The 22,884-nt window shown below is 38.0% G+C and overlaps 1 protein-coding gene across 9 annotated transcripts in view; it reads right to left on the bottom strand.

Moving 5' to 3' along the window:
• Positions 1 to 778: 778 nt before the first annotated feature.
• RNF17 (ring finger protein 17) overlaps positions 779 to 22,884 on the bottom strand; it is a 115,086-nt gene continuing 92,980 nt past the window's right edge. For 7 of the 9 annotated variants that reach the window (XM_044927265.2, XM_025262767.3, XM_025262772.3 and 4 more), the window contains 10 exons: positions 17,893 to 18,012; positions 15,884 to 15,964; positions 13,449 to 13,574; positions 12,318 to 12,374; positions 10,205 to 10,321; positions 8,885 to 9,053; positions 7,052 to 7,187; positions 4,990 to 5,179; positions 1,418 to 1,517; positions 779 to 959 (listed from right to left, as the gene is read on the bottom strand). In XM_044927265.2, the coding sequence (XP_044783200.1) occupies positions 1,419 to 1,517; positions 4,990 to 5,179; positions 7,052 to 7,187; positions 8,885 to 9,053; positions 10,205 to 10,321; positions 12,318 to 12,374; positions 13,449 to 13,574; positions 15,884 to 15,964; positions 17,893 to 18,012 (1,095 nt within the window). In that variant the 3' untranslated portion in view covers positions 779 to 959; position 1,418. The remainder of the gene's footprint in view (positions 960 to 1,417; positions 1,518 to 4,989; positions 5,180 to 7,051; positions 7,188 to 8,884; positions 9,054 to 10,204; positions 10,322 to 12,317; positions 12,375 to 13,448; positions 13,575 to 15,883; positions 15,965 to 17,892; positions 18,013 to 22,884) is intronic. The other 2 variants (XM_044927266.2, XM_044927268.2) reach the window with 2 other exon arrangements.

The raw sequence follows: 22,884 nt of genomic DNA, 5'->3' as shown, positions 1-22,884 counted from the left end.
TAAACAAGCAACTAAACCAGTGAATGCATATTACAAAAATGAAGTATCTCTTTATAGTTGTATCATAAACTGGCAAATAATGGTCTGGCCACACTGCATGTCAGCAAGAAACTCAAGACTACTAATGGTAGAATTAGTTTGAAAAACAATTACCTCAGGACCTAGTAAATTCCATTAGTAAGTATATTCACTAGAAAACCACTCATAGGTATAGAGAGGGTCCTACTGTAGAATAACTCTAATTGAGAAAAAACGGGTAACCACCTAAAGATCTAACAATAAATTATGTGCATAGAGGGATGTAACAATGCAAGTGAATAAAACAGCTATGCATATCAGTATGGATAAAAGACTATAAATAAAGTAGGGGGAAAGGCAACTGTGTGATACTATACACACTTAAAAAATATACAGAACTGTATATTGTTTATGGATGCTTACATATACAGTAAAATTATAAAGACAAAATAAGCATGTGCTAAGTTGCTTCAGTCGCGTTCTACTCTGCGACCCCATGGACTGTAGCCCACCAGGCTCCTCTGTCCATGGGATTCTCCAGGCAAGAATACTGGAGTGGGTTGCCATGCCCTTCTCCAAGGTGTATAAGCACAATAAATGCCAAATTCACAGTATTCACCTCCTTTGTAGGTAAGAGAATGATTGGGGAAGGGTAGAACAGGCACCTACACCTGTGCTGACAGTGTCTTATTTCTTAAACTGAATATATAGGAAATATTTTTCCTAATGTGGCTAAAATATAAAAATTAAAATAAGTAAATACTTGAAAGCAAATATTTATTAACTTTTTTCAAACAGTTCTTAACAGTTCAACATGTAAGGAAGAAAAAAAAAAAAGCCCAGCAGTATTGCAGAACAAGTGAAGGAAATAAGCCTGAAATGGTCTACATTGTAACAGAAAACTTTCTTCTGGGCTGCTACAGATGCTCTGTACTGTATACCTGAAAAACAGAATGTGTTATTTTAAACCTGTGCTTAATGTTCAAATCTAGTTACTAAATCGTGTGTTACACTTATGTGAATGAATAGAGTGTGAGCTGTTTACTGATTAACTCTAATAATCTTTGTTATTAGGACACTGGTTATCCAGTAGTACCATATGCAGAGCTAAGAGTTATGAGCTTGAATTATTTTCAGTGCTGCTCTCCTCCTTACGCCCTGAAACTATCTGGTACCATGAACAATCAGGACAGCTGTTTGATCCCAGCATTTTCACAACTATGGAACCTTTCTGATACTAATACTCAGTAGTTTAGAAGGGCTTGTTAAGGAGAAATCTAGAAGAGAGATTCTTGTTGAGCTTGGTTGTCATTCCTTTGAGAAGCAGTGTGAACCTCTGCTGTGTCAGTGCTGTGCCTGAAGCTGACCGTAAGGATGAATAAGAAATCATGGTACTTACATCATTCATCTCGGTCTGCAAGCCCCATTTCTACTAATGACATATGAATTGGATACTGTTTATCTTCGTATAAAGTCACCATTTGTTCTGGTACCTGAGCCTAAAATGAAAAGATCTTTGTCAAGAAAATACCATCATGTCTTTGCTGCCTGTTCCTCCTACAGCTGGCAAGAGAGACCAAGGCATTCTCTAAGTTTGTTTATAAATTTGTACTATGTCCTTTCAAAGGTATTTGTGATGGTTTCTTGCTAAATTCCATTCTTTCCGTCTTCACTTTATTTGAAATGTAATTCATCCCCAAAGTTTTCCTGGATTGAGCCAGTGGGCTCTCATAGTACCTTCCTTGTTAAAATTCATTTGCACTGTACACATAAAGCATACCTTTATGCACACAGCACATTTCAATTGTTGTTCATGAGGTGAATACACATGTATTTGTAAGAACACTTACTTGGTCTGCTAGTATTTTCACTGGCTTCTTGAGAGAAACCTTGCATAAGCTCTTTACTGCACACACAGGAGTGTGATATGTACAAAGGTTTTCAAAAAGCACTTTCTAGTAACAGCACTACTTCATTAAGAGCTCATTTTTGCCACAGCCAATATATCAGAAACCTCCAAATCTCAGGTCCTCAAATCAGTGCAAGCTGGGCTGAAACAACAGTGGTGAGGATGAAGCTGAACTGAAGAACATGTTTCCATCTAAAGGGACAGTTGCTGCACCACTTGTGTTGTCATTTCAGAAGATTTTGTAATATTTAAATATATAAAATATTAGATTTTATAATACATAAAATATATAAATACTAGATTTTATGACACTTAAAAACAGCAGAGTTTTGGTGTATAATTTTCCAGTTTTAAAATAGCTGTGTTATTAAACATGGGTACAGGTCAGAGTCTGTGGGTCTCCCTTTTGTGTCTAAGCCTCTAAAGTAGAAAGCATATTAATACTGAGCATGACCTAGATTTTCTTATTTGAACCTTTTCATACAGTTCTATTACATTAAACAATTCAAACTTAGTATGAGTACTCTGAAAACCACTTTCTCTGATTTTGACCACAATTTCATTCTAATTTTTCCAACTTTTAGGACACAGTTTAAATGTCACTTCTCCCCTGTCGTACTCTACTGGGGAGGGGCTCAAATACCATATTCCAGTCTCTTCAGATAGAAATCATTCCCGCTTCTCCTTATGTCTCACCCCCAAATACCTGTACTTGTTTGATAACACTTCATTCATTCTACTTCTATTAGTGGTTTACATGTTCCCCTCATTGAATTCAGTTCAGTTCAGTTGCTCAGTCGTGTTTGACTCTTTGCAACCCCATGAATCGCAGCACACCAGGCCTCCCTGTCCATCACCAACTCTCAGAGTTCACTCAAACTCATGTCCATCAAGTTGGTGATGCCATCCAGCCATCTCATCCTCTGTTGTCCCCTTTTCCTCCTGCCCCCAATCCCTCCCAGCATCAGAGTCTTGTCCAATGAGTCAACTCTTTGCATGAGGTGACCAAAGTACTGGAGTTTCAGCTTAGCATCAGTCCTTCCAAAGAACACCCAAGACTGATCTCCTTTAGGATGGACTGGTTGGATCTTGCAGTCCAAGGGACTCCCAAGAGTCTTCTCCAACACCACAGTTCAAAAGCATCAATTCTTTGGCGCTCAGGTTTCTTTATAGTCCAACTCTCACATCCATACATGACCACTGGAAAAACCATAGCCTTGACTAGACGGACCTTTGTTGACAAAGTAATGTCTCTGCTTTTTAATATCCTGTCTAGGTTGGTCATAACTTTTCTTCCAAGGAGTAAGTGTTTTTTAATTTCATGGCTGCAATCACCATCTGCAGTGATTGTGGAGCCTGGAAAAATGAAGTCAGCCACTGTTTCCCCATCTATTTCCCGTGAAGTGATGGGACCAGGTGCCATGATCTTAGTTTTCTGAATGTTGAGCTGTAAGCCAACTTTTTCACTCTCCTCTTTCACCTTTATTAGGAGGCTCTTTAGTTCTTCACTTTCTGCCATAAGGGTGGTGTCATCTGCATATCTGAGATTATTGACATTTCTCCCGGCAATCTTGATTCCAGCTTGTGCTTCTTCCAGCCCAGTGTTTCTCATGATGTACTCTGCATATAAGTTAAATAAGCAGGGTGACAATATACAGCCTTGATGTACTCCTTTTCCTATTTGGAACCAGTCTGTTGTTCCATGTCCAGTTCTAACTGTTGCTTCCTGACCTGCATATAGGTTTCTCAAGAGGCAGGTCAGGTGGTCTGGTATTCCCATCTCTTTCAGAATTTTCCACAGTTTATTGTGATCCACACAGTCAAAGGCTTTGGCATAGTCAATAAAGCAGAAATAGATGTTTTTCTGGAACTCTCTTGCTTTTGCGATGATCCAGCCAATGTTGACAATTTGATCTCTGGTTCGTCTGCCTTTTCTAAAACCAGCTTGAACATCTGGAAGTTCATGGTTCACGTATTGCTGAAGCCTGGCTTGGAGAATTTTAAGCATCACTTTACCAGTGTGTGCGATGAGTGAAATTGTGCGGTAGTTTGAGCATTCTTTGGCTTTGCCTTTCTTTGGGATTGAAATGAAAACTGACCTTTTCCAGTCCTGTGGCCACTGCTGTGTTTTCCCAAATTTGCTGGCATATTGAGTGCTGCACTTTCACACCATTATCTTTTAGGGTTTGAAATTGCTCAACTGGAATTCCATCACCTCCATTAGCTTTGTTTGTAGTGATGCTTCCTAAGGCCCACTTGACTTCAGCCACTGTAAGGAGCAGGGGCTACGCTTTGCTGGAGCAGCCGTGAAGAGATACCCCACGTCCAAGGGTAAGAGAAACCCAAGTAAGACGGTAGGTGCTGAGAGAGGCATCAGAGGGCAGACAGAACCGAAACCACAATCACAGACAACTAGCCAATCTGATCACACGGACCACAGCCTTGTCTACCTCAATGAAACTAAGCCATGCTGTTTGGGGCCACCCAAGACGGACGGGTCATGGTGGAGACGTCTGACAGAATGTGGTCCCCTGGAGAAGGGAATGGCAAACCACTTCAGTATTCTTGCCTTGAGAGCCTCATTGACTTGTCTGTTCTTTAGTTATAGAATATTCATCTGGATCATTTTTTATCTTAGTCATTACATCCCTGGTATTTTACATCATTGCAGGGCTAATCAAAAGCTTACGTGCCAGTCCAGGTTCGATGCACGATACTGGATGCTTGGGGCTGGTGCACTGGGACGACCCAGAGGGATGGAATGGGGAGGGAAGAGGGAGGAGGGTTCAGGATGGGGAACACATGTATACCTGTGGTGGATTCATTTTGATATTTGGCAAAACTAATACAATTATGTAAAGTTTAAAAATAAAATTAAAAAAAAAAAGCTTAAGTATAAATTATATAAAACGACATCATTTGAAGCAGCCTTAAAATTAATCCTATAGTATTTACAGCATTATAAACTTTAAAGCATTTTACATGTAAAGCACTTTAGAAAATTACTAGGGATCCTTGAAATACCTTCGAAAGAATCTTGGTCAGTTAAGACAGATACTTACCATGGAAGAAGCATAAAGCTGTTTTCCTTGTAGACAGTCTATCATGGCCCACAATGCTTCCATGCTCCACTTCGGACAATATGGTATTCTTGACTTTCCTACGTCTCTCAAGGGTGGTTTAAACCCTGCCAAGAGAACCTTTATGGCTCGGGCTGGATACTGCATAAGATGAAGAGGGATTTGACGCAGTCTGTCACAAAAGAAATTCTAAAATTAAAAATGTGTGTGTGTGTGTTTTTTTTTTAAGAATAATAAAAAACTCTAAAAAAAATGTTAATGTCACAATTAGGGGAAAACTTTATGATGTTGGATTTGGCAGTGATTTCTTTGATATGACACCAAGAGCACAGGCAACAGAAGAAGAAAATTCAATTATATCAAAACTTAAAAGTATGCAAAAGGCACAATCAATAGAGTGAAAAGGCACCTTGCAGAATGAGAGAAAATATGTTCACGTTAAAAACGACATTTCTCCAAAGAGCTGTAAATGGCCAACAAGCACATGAAAAGATGTTCAACATCACTAATTATCAGGGAAATGCCAATGAAAGCCATACATGATATCACCTCATACCCATTAGCATGGCTACTATTAAAAAACAAACAAACAAAATACCACCCAGAAGATAGCAAGTGTTGGTGAGGATATAGAGAGAAACTGGAACCCTTGGACATATGGTGGGAATGTAAAATGCTGCTGGGGAAGTTTGGTGGTTCCTCCAAATACTAAGAATAAGCATATTATCCAGTGACTCCACTTCTCAGTATACTGAAAGCAGGGTTGTAAAGAGAGATTTGTATGTCCATTTTCATAACATCATTCACAACAGTCAAATATCCACTGATGGGTGTGTGGATAAATAAAATGTGTTAAATACATATGATGGAATATTATCTAGCCATAAAAAGGAAGAAACTTCTAACACATGCTATAACATGGTTGATCCTTGACATTATGCTAAGTGAAATAAGCCAGTTAGAAAAAGATGTGAGATACACCTGCAATAATCAAATTCATAGAGGTGGAAAGCAGAATGGTGGCTGATGGGCTGGATGAAGGGACAATGTGGAATCATTTAATGGGTACAAAGTTAGTTTCAGTTTTGAAAAGGAAGAGAGTTCTGGAGACTGGTTGCACTAACCATGTAAACTGAGTTAACACTACTTAACTATACATTTAAAAATGGTTAAGATGATAGATTTTATATGCATATCATTATTAAAAAAATAATTACAAATAACAACAAAACTTGAAAAAATAACAGTGTTGGCAAGGATGTGGAGAAAATGGAACTCCTGTGTGTTGCTGGTAAAAATGTTAAATAGTATAGCTGATATGGAAAACTTTGGCATTTCCTCAAAAAGTTAAACATGAAATTACCATGTGATCCTGCAATTCCATTTCGAGGTACATATCCTAAAACAGTTGAAAGCTGGAATTTAAATGGATCTTCTTTTTATGTCAGTGTTCACCACAGTATTATTCACAGACCAAGTGTCCATTAACAGATGAATAAACAAAATGTGGTGTATATGTACAATGAAATATTACTTAATTGTAAAAGTAATGAAATTCTGACAAGCTACAACTGGATGAACTCTGAAAACGTTATTCTAAGTAAAATAAGCCAGACATAAAAAGGCAAATATTGTATGATTATGTTTGTATGAAGAATTTAAGTAAATTCATACAGAGAGTAGAAGAGGACTCACTGGGAGCTGAAAGAAAGGGAACAGAATGTTACTAAGGGGTCCAGAGTTTTTGTTTGGGATTATGAAAAAGTTGTGAAAATGGACAATAGCAGTGGTTGTACAACTCTGTGAATGTATTTAATGTCAATTAATTGTATACTTAAAAATGGATGATAATTTTTTTTACTTTAAAAACTTTAACACAGTAAATTTTGTTATGTACATCTTACCACAATAAAGAATAACTTTTAGAGTAAAAACAAACTCCCAATAGTAGCTCTAAAATAGCTTTTTGAAGTAAAATATTTTTAATTATTAAAATAGAACTAAGAATCCTAATTCAACTAAGTTTACTTTTTTGTTTTTTAACCTGTTTACTGTCAGCTTTTCAGTTGATCCATAATCAACAAATTGCACCAGGACAGCTAGAGGATTAAATTCTTTAATGGAAACAATCTTTGCTCTATACCATAAGCCATCATCATATTCTGCAAGGCAAGGCATTTCTGAAAAGACAGAAAAAGGGGGAAATTACATTGCCTTTTATTTTCTTAAAAATATATATGCTTTGAAATACAGTAAAGTACAAAGAAGATATAATCTCCATATACCTGTTATTCAGAATTAAACACTCAACAGCCAAATGTTAGCTTGTGCTCTTTTTTCTGTTTATATACCCTGTTTTTCCTAATTCCTAAATTAGGAAAATGTTTGAAGAAAGACATTTATCCCTTTCTCAGAGTTCCTAGTTCTACCTCCCATGGCTTAGACCATCCTCCCACTCCTCCCACTTCTTATATGCCCCCAATTTTTTTCTTTTGGGCAGCTGTCTTCTGCGAATGATAGTAAAATGGGTTCTATTATTCCTACTTTTAATTTTCCCCTCCTCCAATGCAATTCCATTGCTCTCTAGTTTAACATTTTTCAATGGCATCTTAACTGTTTGCAGTACCAAGTTCTTAAACTGCAATTTACAAGGTTCTGAACTGTATACTCCCAACCCACTCTGACCACATATCCTCAACGTGTTACCCACACAGATTCCTTATTCAACTCCTTTAATATAGATTCCATATGTATTTAATAGGCACTTGCTTATGAATCAACTTTCACGTATGCATACTTAACTTTAATTCCAGAATAACTATAGAAAAATGCACAAACAATATATGTATAGATAGCTCCATGAATTACCATATCATGCACAGATTGTGTAACTTCCCTTGAGAGAAGAACACAAGGAAAGAATTGTTTCTTCTAGACTATAAATTAGTTTACAAAAAGAAAATATGATAATAAGCTTATTTTTTCACTCATTCAACAAATATTTATGAGCACCTACTCATGCAAGTTGCCTTCCTCAAAAGCTGGGGACACTGCAGTACAAAGTATTCCTGCTCACAGTGCCCCTTCCTAGGAGAGGAGGCAAGGGAAAGGAGGTGGTGGAGAAGGGCAGGGCAGGGGAGGGAGGTTGGCGGGTGGGGAAGGAAGAGCACCAGGGAAGAAGACCTGCAGTAGGGGAAGTAGAGCAGAGGTCCTGCTATACATTCCAGAACTTTCCAGGCAGGGAAAAGAGCAAGTGTTGTTTATCAGCCAAACATGGGTCATAAGTGATTAAAATCTTATTAAGTAGCAGATAAGACATTAGGCTCTAGCATTCCTTTGCTAAAGTATCCTCTGATAAGTACAAACTACAACGATGAACGCACCTCTATACATGACATGGATAAAATGTACAGACACCGCTCAGTATTTCAGGAACTGTCAACACAGGTAACTAAATGCATTTTCCTCATAGGAGAATCCCATGTATTTAATAAAGGATGGTGATATATATTAGAAAGGGAAAAAGCATGATTTTGTCCATCCTGACAGGACAGGACACAATGTGAATTCCCCTGCCCTCACACCAAAATTCTCTATTTAGGTGGCTTGTAATGAAATTAAGTGCCATTTAGGTCTAAATAACAACGCACAATTTTGAGCTACTGGCAAAACCTCAAGCTCAGAAAAGCCATCTTCATGCAGTCAAGTGTTCACAGGCGGCCTGAGCTTTGGAAAATCAAAGTGCCCTAAGGCATGAGGCCAAGCATATAAAGTGAGGGCAATAAAAATACCAGTTAACCTTAGAAACAACTCAATCTCATCAGCATTGAAACAAAATGATTTCATTAGGAATCCCACTTTCCTGAAAGACTGGTACCTGTTCTGAAGTCTGTCAGAGGAGGGAATGTCTCCATATTCTTATTGAACCTCCGCAGTGCCTCCTCGAGGCTCTCCGACTCAGATTCCCAGCCGACTCCACTGTCTTCTGTGTCACTGTGCTGGTTAAACAAACTACAACTTTCGACAGAATCAAGGCAAATATATACCTGAGTTGGGGGAAGGGAAGGGAAAAACATTCAAATTCTGTAACTTTCTGTATTCATGATATGGGCAAAAGTACTGCAGGAAAGCCTCCAATAATGGCCCCATGGTCCTTTTAGAGTTAAGTCCTCATATCAAACCAGACTTGTTCTCTGTGGCTGAAAAATGCCATAGCATGATGGTATGTGACTACTGAGCTCAGACTGTAAAAGATGTGGCCTCTGCCTTGGTGGTGCTTGGTCCGCCAGGGGGCACGCACATGCATGTTAGCAGGCCCAGGAGAGGCCCACAGAGCAGGAGCCCAGCACCAAGCTCTGGAATTGGATCCTGCAGTAGCACGCCCCTCTTCCCACACCTTGACTGCAACCTTAAGACCCTGGATTCCTGACTTTCATGTGTGTTGTTTTAAGCTGCTAAATTTGGGGTAATGTGTTCTGCAACAATAATAACTAGTTAAAAATCATTATAAAAACCAACAATAGGTTACACTATTATGTTCTCTGATGAAATTATGGAGCAAATTCTCCTCGCTTGTGAAGGAATAGTTTACTGTGTAAAAACAGCTGAAGGACTGCTCTGCCACTTAATCTGTCATTTCTTTTTATCTTGTTAGTCAAGCATATATAAATGAATTTTCTTTAGTGTACTTATTCACTCAGTCAATATTTACTGAGTGCCTACTATGTATCAGGCAGTATTCTAGGTATTCCAGGGACACACCAGTGCCCAAAACACAAAAATCCCTATTTTCATGGAATTACATTCTAGTAGGGAGATGTTAACAGACATAGTAAGAAAGTGGTGGTGTGTTAGAAGGTGATAAATAGTATGAAAAAACAGAGCAGGGTAAAGCGTACTTAATTAAGCTCAATGTAGGAAGAGGACAGGGGAATGAGATGTCTGAAATTTCTTCAGTGGCAGTAAATTCAAACTTAAAAATCTAAATATTTGATTTAAAGAGCTATACATTACTGGGAAAACCCAAAAGTGATTAAGAAACAGTTGCCTTACTAAGTATAAACAGATGTTTGAAGAAGAAACTACAGGGTCGGTAAACTAGAGGTCAGCAATTGTTAATAAAGTCAGGAAGATAGAAATGTGAAGAATCCATCCTAAAGTTAAGACCATAACCAACAGTGTTACTGAAATTACATACTTCACTGGGTGAGACAACGTGCTTTACTTGAACAGCATAGAGTTCCTCAGGGGGAGGCAGAGATGAAGACAAATATGGTGGTAAAATAGGAGTCTCTGTTTCAGGCAAAAGCAAATCCTAAAACAGCACAAATAAATTCAAATTTCAGAATGACTATTACAGAAAGCCACTACATTATTAAAGTTCATTACAATGCCAGTTTACTTTCTTAACAAAAAGCTAGCTGAGACTATCACAAAACAATTTTGTTGTAGCAGGACCAAAATGTGGTAAGCAATCAAAAGATCTTTAGAATGCTTTTGTCTCCTGCCTAAAAAAAAAAGACGTTAACTACCGCCCATGCCCCCCCCGCCACAGGAATGTTTCTTTACATATTATTATAATATTTACACATACACATAACATTTTAGAAGAATGGTTAACAAACTGACACTGCTCAGTGGGACTGGGGTGTTTGAGGTGTAGAATGGGGGCAACTTTCCTTTTCACATTTCTGTAGTACTGCATTCATTTTTAGAATATGTATTTTATAATAAAAACTAAAATAATATATGAAATGCCAAAAGAAGATTTAAGTTAAAAATCATCAGAAAAGTGTGCTCTCCCTTAAGCTCTATAAAAGGATAAAGAATAATTAAAAGTTATATGATTCCAAAGAGGATCACGGCAGTCAGCAGTTGTTAAAAGCAAATATATATATAAATATAGGTGACTTTTATTACCTTATAAAAATCCTGAATATGGTACTCGGTATAAATAGTAAAATAATCACATTCAAATTTGTAGACTCACTTATTATGTAACAATTCCAAACGGGTGGCAAAACAAAACATACTTGAACCACTTAGCTGATTTCAGCAAAAACTGACTATCCACTGTTAAAATTTTACTGATTTGTTACAAAACACTTTACAACAAGCATATGTTATTTTTATAATTATAGAAATTATTTTTGTAAGTTTTTTCATTTGGCTGGCTGGGTCTAGATGCAGCATGTGGGGGTCTAGGTTTCCTGACCAGGGATTGACCCAGCGCCCCCTGCATTTGGGAGTGCAGAGTCTTAGCCACTGGACCACCAGGTAAGTCCTTATAGGAATTAAATTCTACTTATAAATCATAAAATTTTACTTATCAAAACACTTTCTGCACAGCAAAAAGCACAAGTGACAAAATAAAAAATAAGATAAAAACAGATAAACTGGACTTCACCAATATTTAAAACTTTGGCGCTTCAACAGATATCATCAAGAAAGTGAAAAAACAACCCACAGAATGAGAGAAATATCTGCAAATCATGTCTGATAAGGGACTTGTATCTTCATACCTATCCTAAGATGGCTAGGAAACAAGTCAAGATAACAAGTGTTGGTGAGGATATGGAGAAAATGGAACCCTTGTACAATACTAGTACCAAAGTAAATTATTGTAGTCATCTGGATAAGTTTCACAGTTTCTTAAAATGGTAAACATAGTCATATGACTGTGTAATTCTCATGACTTAGTAATTCCACTTCTAAGTCTATACTCAAGAGGAGTAAAAACCAACATTCACTTAAAAATTTGTACACAAATGTTCATAGTAGCTTTATTTACTATCTGTAAAGGTAAAAACAATCCAAATGTCCATCAACTGATGAATGGATAAACAAAATGTGGTATATATCCATATAAAGGGATATTATTCAACAATAAAAAGGACACATACAACATGATTCAACCTTGCAAACATTATGGTCAATGAAAGAAGCCAGTAACAAAGGACTATGTATTATATAATTCACTTTCTATGAAACGTCCAGGACAGGCAAACCCACAGAGACAGTTTCCAGGAAACTGGAGGGTGGAGGGAGGTAGGAAGTGATTGCTGCTGGTGTGGGGCTTCTCTTTGAGATGAAATGTTGTGGAATTAGATAGCTATAATGATCACAAAACTCTGTGAATATGTTAAAAAAAACCACTGACTTGTACACTTTAAAAAGTTAAATTTTATGGTTTATAAATTATCTCAATAAAGCTGTTACAGAAGAAAATGCTTACTTCCTGATCTTGAATGAGATTCTTTGTATTGATGAAAATTGATCCAAATTTTCAAAATATTTAGATGGAAACTTACCTCAAACCTTATTTCCCATCTCTCTTCCTCATACTTTTTATTGTAATCTGTTGGATTCTGAAATAATATAGTATTATCAATGAAAACTTTACCTATATAATATTGTTTTAAGACACTTTCATATTTCATCCCGCAAAAACTGTGTGCATGTTCTTGTTGGCATTCATTTTCGCTTAACTATGGGAAAATTTAGTGTTCTGAGTAATTTAATATTGCAACAAGAAGAATCCTCAAATTATGCCAGAAGCATGTCAACAACTGTAATTAGTTTATAAGAGTGGGAGCTCTTACCTTTCATTTTAAATGGCCACAGTGAAGAGTACATACATCTGGCAAAGACTAAATGAACAGATGAAACACTTACACAAACACACAGGGGCACACACGCACACAAACCATACACTTCTCTGCTCAACAGAAATAGCTGGCTGTGAGGATTATGTGTATAAAGTTATGTAATAGTTTTCCATTTGAGAGAAAAAAGTAATTTCCTTCACTGTACTGACCACCCACTGTCTGGTTGTGTACTACAGGTAAAATGAATATTCGAAAACCTAATAAGTGAATTGTAAGTCTAACAATATCTTGCTATATAAAATGTTCATGCTATTGTTTATGGTGTGTACCCTATTTCGATAAAATATTTGTGGCAGCCTGCAATATGAAACCATATCTATAACAGGCTAATTTTTTTTTAAAGATATTAAACACAGAGGCACCAGGCAACTGGAATGGGCTGTTTACTGAAGCTAAGCTTAAAATCTGGCTCTGAGTTCCTACAAGTAGGCAAAAATATGAGGAAAAAACATTTTATCTTGGGAGTCAATTTCTGGCAGCGAATTTCATTATGATTTTATCATTCACATCTGCATTCAAACAATGCCAGAGAACATGAGCTGCTTATTAGGTTTGAAGATACAGAAATATTAAGTGAATTTAGTGCAATTGAAAAGTTTTTTTTAGGACATTTATAAAGCTTTCTCAATAAAGAATTACAAATCCTCTAGGCTCTCTTAACAAATCAGACATGTAGGACTGTATGGAAGACTTGAGGCATGAGACAAAATATGACAAATTTTAACCATATTTTCCTTTATAGTATAGATTTTTACAGAAACATACTTTACTTACTTCCTTCAATATTTCCTCCGATTGTTCAAAAGTACAATATTTATGGTGTGCCAAAAAGTAAGAAAGTGACATTCCATCAAAATAGAGATGAATAGATAATTTCTCCCATGGATTTTCTGGTAGTTCCTATTTAAGTTCAATAAAGGAGATCATTACTATAAAAATAGTCTAAAGATTAAAACTTTATATTCAGGAAAAATGGAATTTGACTTCTGACAATCACAGTATTACTTGTTTGACTAGTGACTCATTCTGTAAAATTTCCTTCCTGGTATTTTGGCAGATAATGAAGCAATAATTCTACTACTTTGGTTGTTATAAAATACATTTACATGCCTATAAGGTAGAGAGTTTTCTAGTTATCAGAAAATATTATACATCATCTCTGCTGCAGCTGCTAAGTCACTTCAGTCATTTCCGACTCTGTGCGACCCCACAGACGGCAGCCCACCAGGCTCTGCTGTCCCTGGGATTCTCCAGGCAAGAACACCGGAGTGGGCTGCCATTTCCTTCTCCAATGCAAGAAAGTGAAAAGTGAAAGTGAAGTCGCTCAGTCATGTCTGACTTCACGACGCCATGGACTGCAGCCCACCAGGCTCCTCCGTCCATGGGATTTTCCAGGCAAGAGTACTGGAGTGGGGTGCCATCGCCTTCTCCTATACATCGTCTCTAGATGATACTAATAATTTATAGTAAGTAGAAGAAGAAAGAAAAAGTATGCTCAGGGGTAAAGCAATGAAATTTAGTTGAAAATCCCCAAACAGCAGGAATCAGAAGAAATTAACAAGTCCAGGAGTCATATAATGGTTTTAAAACTCATGGGTCCATTTACAGATATCAGGTACCTAACATGCATCTGAGTGATGAGCTGACCATCCCTCACTTGATACCAACTTGGTCTAAACTCAGGTCTCTGCTGAGTTAGTGTACTGCCTCCCAGCAGATCGCCTGCTTATACCTCTCTCTCCTGTCCAGTTTCCACCATTCACAATGAAAACAGCACAACATGAGGTAAGATCACCTCCACTGCAGCTCTCTGAGCTCTCCACTCCAGCTCCTTCCCAGTCTGCTCCCGCTCCCTGAATGCTCCAGGCATCTTTGGCCTAGAGCTCTCTGCACTGTTCTGCTATCCGCACGGTGTCTCTTCTCACCATTTAAAAGTTTTAATCAAGTTTTATCTTTTTAGGGATGTCTTCCCTGACCACTGTATTAAAATGTCATCCCTCCCCTGCCCACCTCTCCCTATATGTGTGTGTTTGTGTGTATGTATTTATTTTGTTTGTTTCCCATCACTAAAATGGAAGCTCAACGAAGACTGGACTCTGACTCTTGCTGCATCTGCAGCCCAAAGACAGTGTCCAGCAGGTAAGAAGCACCCGGTCAGTGCCATCAGTCATCAGGCAGAGTGGCACTTCTTGGGGAGGTCAGCTACAGTGGCAGGGATGCGGGCAGCACCAGCATGGTTTCTGAGAAATTGAGGGCCTTTGGTACACTCCATGCTGTTCTCCAAGGCTAAGCCAAGAAGCAAAGTAAGCCACCTGCATAAACTCAACAGTGTCATCTCTGAGGGGCCTCCATGACAGCCCACAGAGGCTGTGAACAACCGTACAGGCTTCTCCACCATCTTATTTGTGTCTGTTGCTCTTTTAAGATATTTGTCAGCCTATTATCACACCTTTCGTAGAGAAATCCTTCCTTACGGTTTTATATCTTCCTACTGGAATCCTCAAACAAGATCCCCGTTAATCTTCTCTTTATCTCACCGCTCAGGAACCTCCAACGGGCCTCCTGACTGATGTCTGCTTCTCGTACACGCTATTCCCACCACTGTTCCTCACAAAACTTCCACTGTTCTAGCAAACACATCTCCTCAAGACATGTCCATTTCTGTCCCTTTGCCTACCTGAGCACTGCATTTCCCTGGTCAGGAGAACTTCACTGACTTTCCCATTCCTACATTCCTATTACACTTCACTGTTTTTACCAGTCACCAGTTCCCAGCAAGTTCTTTGTGGGGGTAGTCTTCAGGTTTTTGTCTTGTGTCTCACTGTTTCACTAAGTAGACAAGGCCTTTGACGATGAGAATTACCTGTACCTAACATAGTGCTACACACACAGCACCATCCTGAAAACTATCATATGTGTTTTTATAAACAGCTCCATTTCCTCCCATGTCAAAGTAAGTTGTTAATAAAAAGGGATCTTCCAAATTACTGACCTTCTTGCTTCTGGGAAGTTCTCAGGAACTTTCTCAAAATTAGTTTTATTTAAAACGAGCCTAAGAACCAAAGTGGTAACTTCTTTTATATTAATGAGTAGTTTACAATCACACAGGAACATAGTTCTTCATTAAAAAAATCTCACAAATTTTGTTACCTGTAACGCTTTATGACAGATAAACTAAATCAATGATATATACTTTAAATACAAATTACCATAATGTGAATTTCCACCTCTCTCTTTGAAAGCAGCTCCTGAAGGAGTTCTACTGCATCTGGTTGCCAGACATTCCCAACCTATTTGAGATTAATAAACTCAGGTTCTTTCACAAGATAAGAGCAGAAAAGTAAATGAAGCTACACAAAAGTAGCCATAAACAGATAACACTAGAGGAGGACAAAATATACAGGCAGTTTGTAGAGAGAATCATGGGTGTATAATAAAAAAAAAATCTTAAGAAACTAATAATTTGGAAGCAACCTAGATGTCCACTGGCAGACAAATGGATAAGAAAGGTGTGGTACATACATACAATGGAATATTACTCAGCCATTAAAAAGAATGCATTTGAATCAGTTCTAATGAGGTGGATGAAACTGGAGCCTATTATACAGAGTGAAGTAAGTCAGAAAGAAAAACACCAATACAGTATACTGACGCATATGTATGGAATTTACAAAGATGGTAACGATGACCCTATATGCGAGACAGCAGAAGAGACACAGATATAAAGAACAGTCTTTTGGACTCTGTGGAAGAAGGCAAGGGTGGCATGATTTGAAAGGCTAGTGTTGAAATGTGTATACTATCATATGTGAAGTGGATCACTAGTCCAGGTTTGATGCATGAGACAGGGTGCTCAGGGCTGGTACACTGGGATGACCCTGGGGGATGGGATGGGGAGGGAGGTGGGAAGGGGTTTCTGGATGGGCAACACAGGCACCCATGGCTGATTCATGTCGATGTTTGGCAAAAACCACTACAATATTGTAAAGTAATTAGCCTCCAATTAAAATAATTAATTAAAAAGAAACTAATAATTGGTATCAGCCTCCTCAGATATTATTCTCTTAAAGCATTTTATGATTTAAAAATATAAACCTACACCCCCAAAAAAAGAATGTTTAGTGATGGTGCTGGTTGCTCAGTCATGTCTGGCTCTTTGTGATCCCACAGATTGTAGTCCACCAGGCTCCTCTGTCCATGGGATTCTCCAGGCAAGAATACTGGAGTGGATTGCCATTTCCTTCTCCAGAGGATCTCCCCAACACAGGGATTGAACCTGGGTCTCCTGCGTTGCAGGCAGATTCTTTACTGTTTGAACTACAGGGAAGCCCTAAAATAAAAAAAAAAAGTCATAAAACTTAGGAAAAAAAGACCAACATGTCAATGCAATGTTTGTATAATGACTACAATGAGTGAAAGTGTTAGTTGCTCAGTCGTGTCCAACTCTGCGATCCCACAGACTGCAGCGCACCAGGGTCCTCGGTCCATGGAATTCTCCAGGCAAGAATACTGGAGCGGGTAACCATTCCCCTCCAGGGATCGAATCCAGGTCTCTCACACTGCAGGCAGATTCTTTACTTCTGAGCCAGCAGGGAAGTGACTGTTACCTTTTATGTTGAAGTTCACATAGCCAGAACAGGGGCTTTCTGCCAAAAGCCCATGAGAAGTCCCAGCTTAGTGCCAGTGCCCTGTGAGTGAACATCTAGAAGCAGATCCTTATCTGTCAGTTCTTTGGATCTGCATTTTTGGTGCACATCTTTGCTGCTGTGTCACCAGTGATGCTAAGCTAAAACCCTCAGCTAAGCTGCTCCCAATGCCTGAACCACAGGAATTGTATGAATTTTTTAAAAAGCTTATTGTTGATTCAGATCACTAAATTTTAAGCTTAATTTGTTATGGAGCAAGAGATAATATGCTATTCCTTTCTCTGCTCCAGCTTCCAATTTCTTGAAACAATAACTAAAAATCAATAATCTCAAATAAAATTCTCATCTATGAAGAAATTGTATCTCTTAAATTTATTCAATGTTTTTATACCCTTTAGTATAATCCTGTAGTTTTCTTCATAAACACCCTTTAGTTGTCTTAATAAGCTTATTTCTAAATATTTTATTATTTACTGAAAGGGATTTCATTTTACATTCCAATTTCTAAAAATTATTATTAATAAAAAGGCAGTACTTAAAATTAACCACCCTACAAATCACTGTTTACTCACAGGTATGGTGTTATAGAGCTGACAAGGAATACAAAATTGGGGTGTATCAGGATACAGTAAAATAGGATAAAGATGACACTGTGGAATCTTCTCAGTGAATCCATGATCTAAATATTGTACCTAACAGAGAAAAAATAAAACTTGTAATTAAAATTTACTACTAAAAATCAGGGGACAGAAGGAACTCCTTCTGTTATTTCTTTATTAAAAATAAAACATTCCAGAAACAGAGATAAATCTAGATTTTAAAAAATCTCCAGACAAAAAAATAACATCATTATTTCCTCATCCCAGAGTATTATCAAACCTCACTATCAAAAGGTTTTCTTACACATGAACATTTTTTCTTGAGAAGAACCAATTTTTTTGGAGGATGTTTAAATCTTTGTTTTTCCAAGTATTTTAGAAGTTCTGATTTCCACTTAATGAAAGAGTATTTCTCAAATTCTCCGTTTTCCTCAGACAGCTTCAGTTTGAGAAACTGCATGTATTGTTCCCTTCTTGGAGAATCACATGCATAACAAAGGTTCTGAGAAGTTCTATGAGAAAGAAACTTGTTTTTAAATCATCCAGTGATCCTCAAACTTTTTTGTAAAGTAACTTTCTAAAGACTTCATTTTTAAAAGAATTTTGGGTTTACAGCAAAATTTAGAGAAAAGGTACAGAGATTTCCCACATAGCCCTTCACCTCCCATCCCACCTCTCACACTCTAACACCCTGTACAACAATGGTAATTTGTTATAATCATGGACCTATATGGATACATCATAATCAAGGTCCACCGAGGTTACATCAGGGTTCATTTAGTGGTATACACCTTATGGGACTGACACTGTGAAAACACAGGGTGCTTCATTGCTCTAAAAATCCTCTATGCTCCACCTATTCAGTCCTTGTTGTTCAGTTGCTAAGCCGAGTTCAACTGTTTGAGACCCCATGAACTTCAGCACGCCAGGATTCCCTGTCCTTCACTATCTCCCTGAGTTTGCTCAAACTCATGTCCATTGAGTCAGTGATACCCTCCAACCATCTCATCCTTTGTTGCCACCTTCTCTCTTGCCCTCAGTTGTTCCCAGCATCAGAGTCTTTTCCAATGAGTCAGCTCGTTGCATCAGTGGCCGAAGTATTGGAGCTTCAGCTTCAGCATCAGTCTTTTCCAATGAATATTCAGGACTGATCTCCTTTAAGACTGACTGGTTTGATCTCCTTGCTGTCCAAGGGATTCTCAAGAGTCTTCACCAGCGCCATAGTTTGAAACAATCAATTCTTTGGCACTCAGCATTCTTTATGGTCCAACTCTCACATCTGTACATGACTACTGTAAAAACCACAGCTTTGACTATATTACCAACAAAGCGATGTCTCTGCTTTTTAATAGGCTGTCTAGGTTTGTTATAGCTTTTCTTTCAAGAAGCAAGCGTCTTTCAATTTCATGGCTGCACTCCCCATCCGCAGTGATTTTGGAGCCCAAGAAAATGAAATCTGTTACTGTTTCCACTTTTTCCTCATCTATGTGCTATGAAGTGATGGCACCAGATGCCATGATCTTAGTTTTTTGAATGTTGAGTTTTAGGTCAGCTTTTTCACTCTCCTCTTTTACCCTCAATCAAGAGGCTCTTTAGCAATGGTATCATGTGTATATCTGAGGCTATAGGTATTTCTTCTGGCAATCTTGATTCTAGCTTGTGATTCATCCAGTCTGGCATTTTGCATGATGTACTGTACACGTAAGTAAAGTTAGAAAGGTGACAAAATACAGCCTTGTTGTACTCCTTTCCCAATTCTGAACCAGTCTGTTGTTCCACGTCTGGTTCTAACAGTTGCTTCTTGACCCACATAGAGTTTCTCAGGAGATAGGTAAGGTGGTCTGGTATTCCCACCTCTTTATGAATTTTCCAGTTTGTCACGATCCACACAGTCAAATTGGCTTCCCTGTGGCCCAGCTTGTAAAGAACTTGCCTGCAATGTGGGAGACCTGGTTTCCATCCCTGGGTTGGGAAGATCCCCTGGAGAAGAGAATGACTACCCACTCCAGTATTCTGGCCTGGAGAATTCCATGGACTGTCTAGTCCATGGAGTCACAGAGCTGGACATAACTGAGTGACTATCACACAGTCAAAGGCTTTAGTATAGTCAATGAAGCAGATGTTTTTCTGGATTTCCCTTACTTTATCCATGATCCAATGAATGTTGGCAATTTGATCTCTGGTTTCTCTGCCTTTTCTAAACCCAGCTTGCACATCTGAAAGTTCTTGGTTCACATACTACTGAAGCCTAGTTTGAAGGATTTTCAGCATAACCTTGCTAGCATGTGAAATAAGTGTAGCAGTACAGTAGTCTGACCATTCTTTGGCATTGCCCTTCTTTGGGAATGGAATGAAAACTGACCTTTTCCAGTCCTGTGGCCACTGATGAGCTTTTCAAATTTGCTGACATATTGAGTGCAGCACTTTAGCAGCAGCATCTTTTAGGATTTGAAATAGCTCAGCTGGAATTCCACCACTTCTGTTAGTTTTGCTTGTAGTAATGCTTCCTAAGGCCCACTTGGCTTCACACTTCAGGATGTCTAGGTGAGCAACCACACCATCACAGTTATCCAGGTCATTAAGACCATTTTTATCCAGTTCTTCTGTGTATTCCTGCCACCTCTTCTTAATCTCTTATGCTTCTGTTAGGTCTTCCTTACTGTGTCCATCCTTGCATGGTATCTTTAATTTTCTTGAAGCGATTTCTAGTCTTTCTCATTCTACTGTTTTCCTCTATTTCTTTGCACTGTTCATTTAAGAAGTCTTTCTCTCTCTCCTGGCTGATCTTTGGAACTCTGCATTCAGTTGGGTATATCTTTCCCTTTATCCTTTGCCTTTCACTTCTCTTAGCTATTTGTAAGACCTCCTCAGACAACCATTTTGCCTTCTTGCATTTTTTTCTCTTTGGGATGGTTTTGTTCACTCTCTCCTGTACAATGTTAGAAACCTCCATTCATAGTTCTTCAGGCACTCTGTCTACCAGATCTAATCCCTTAAATCTATTCACCTTCACTGTGTAATCATAAGGGATTTGATTTAGGTCATACCTGAATGGCCTAGTGGTTTTCCCTCCTTTCTTGAATTTAAACCTGAATTTTGCAATAAGGAGTTCATGATCTGAGCCACAGTCAACTCCAGGTCCTGTTTTTGCTGACTGTATACAGCTTCTCCATCTTTGGCTGCAAAGAATAAAATCAATCTGATTTCAGTATTGACCATCTGGTGATGTGCATGTGCTCCTGTATCGTTGGAAAAGGGTGTTTGCTATGACCAGCCTGTACTGACAGAACACGCTAAGAGTTTGACAAAACTATTGGCCTTTGCCCTGCTTTATTGTTCTCCAAAGCCAAACTTGCTTATTACTTCAGGTATCTCTTTACTTCCTACTTTTGCAATCCAATCCCCTATAATGGAAAGGACATCTTTTTTTGGTGTTAGTTCTAGAAGGTCTTATAGCTCTTCATACAAGTTCAACTTTAGCTTCTTTGGCATCAGTGGTTGGGGTGTAGACTTGGATTACGGTGATTTCAAATGGTTTGCCTTAGAAATAAAATTGAGATCATTCTGTCACTTTTGAGACTGCACCCAAGTACTGCATTTCAGATTCTTTTGTTGACTATGAGGGCTATTCCATTTCTTCTAAGGGATTCTTGCCCACAGTCGTGGATATAATGGTCATCTGAATTAAATTTGCTCATTCTCATCCATTTTAGTTCACAGATTCCTAAGATGCTGGTCTTCACTCTTGCCATTTCCTGCTTGACCACATCCAATTAACCTTGACTCACTGAACTGAACTGAACTGAACTGAACATGGACTTAACATTCCAGGTTCCTGTGCAATATTGTTCTCTACAGCATCAGACTTTCACCACCAGACACATTCACAATTGAGTGTCGTAATATTGCAGGGTACATAATTCTAAGCTGATTTTTTTCCCTCCCTCTCAAGATTTTAAATGTTTTAAATTTTTTAATGTTTCAATCCACTGTCATGTCATAGTTTCTGAGGAGAAGCTGGACATAATTCTTACTTTTGTTTTTCTATAGGTGAAGTTATTTTTTCCTCTGGTTTCCTTCAGGGTTTTTCTCTAATTTTGACTTTCTGTCATTTGAAGTGACAGACCTTTTGTTGTGCATTTATTCCGCTTGGTGTTCTCTGAACTCCAGAATCTGTGGTTAGGTGTCTAGACATACATTTGGGGAAATTTTCAGTCATAAGTTTTCAAGTATTATTTTCTCTCTTCACTTTCTGGTATTTCCATTAATCTGCATGTTACATGCTTGCAACTGTCCCACAGTTCTTAGGTATTTGGTTCTTTTTTTTTTTTTTCAGTTTTTGTTCTACTTTTTAGAGGTAGTATTTCTAGCTCTCTACTTACACTACCTATCTGTTCTTGAATACTGTCTACTTACTCCTTAGCATCTTAAACATGCCTTTTTTTTTTTTAAGCTCCTATTCTGATAATTCTAACATCCCTGTCATGTCTGGTTCTGATACTTTCCTTGTCTCTCCAAATTGTGTTATTCTGCTTTTGGGTATGCCTAATATTTTAAAATTTAGACATGACCTGTAACATTAGTTTCAGGTATACAATGTAATGATTTGACATTTGCATATGTTGAAAATGATAATAGCAGTAAGTCTAGTTAACATCCATCACCACACATAGTTACAAAACATTTTTATTCTTGTGATGAGAACTTTTAAGATCTACTCTTTTAGCAATTCTCACATGTACATGATTATTAGTTACAGTCACCATGCTATACATTACAGTACCTCCATGAATTACTTTATAGTTAGAAGTTTGTACTTTTTAACCCCCTTCACTCATTTTGCCCATCCTGCCAGTGACAACCACCAATCTGTTCTCCATATCCATGAGCTCAATTTTTGTCATCTTTTAGACTCCACATAAAAGTGAGATTCTTAAGTATGTGTCTTTCCCTGTCTTATTTCAC

Source organism: Bubalus bubalis, chromosome 13, assembly GCF_019923935.1.
Source record: "Bubalus bubalis isolate 160015118507 breed Murrah chromosome 13, NDDB_SH_1, whole genome shotgun sequence".
In the NCBI taxonomy this organism is placed as follows: domain Eukaryota; kingdom Metazoa; phylum Chordata; class Mammalia; order Artiodactyla; family Bovidae; genus Bubalus; species Bubalus bubalis.
This window is presented reverse-complemented; position numbering and strand designations above follow the sequence as displayed.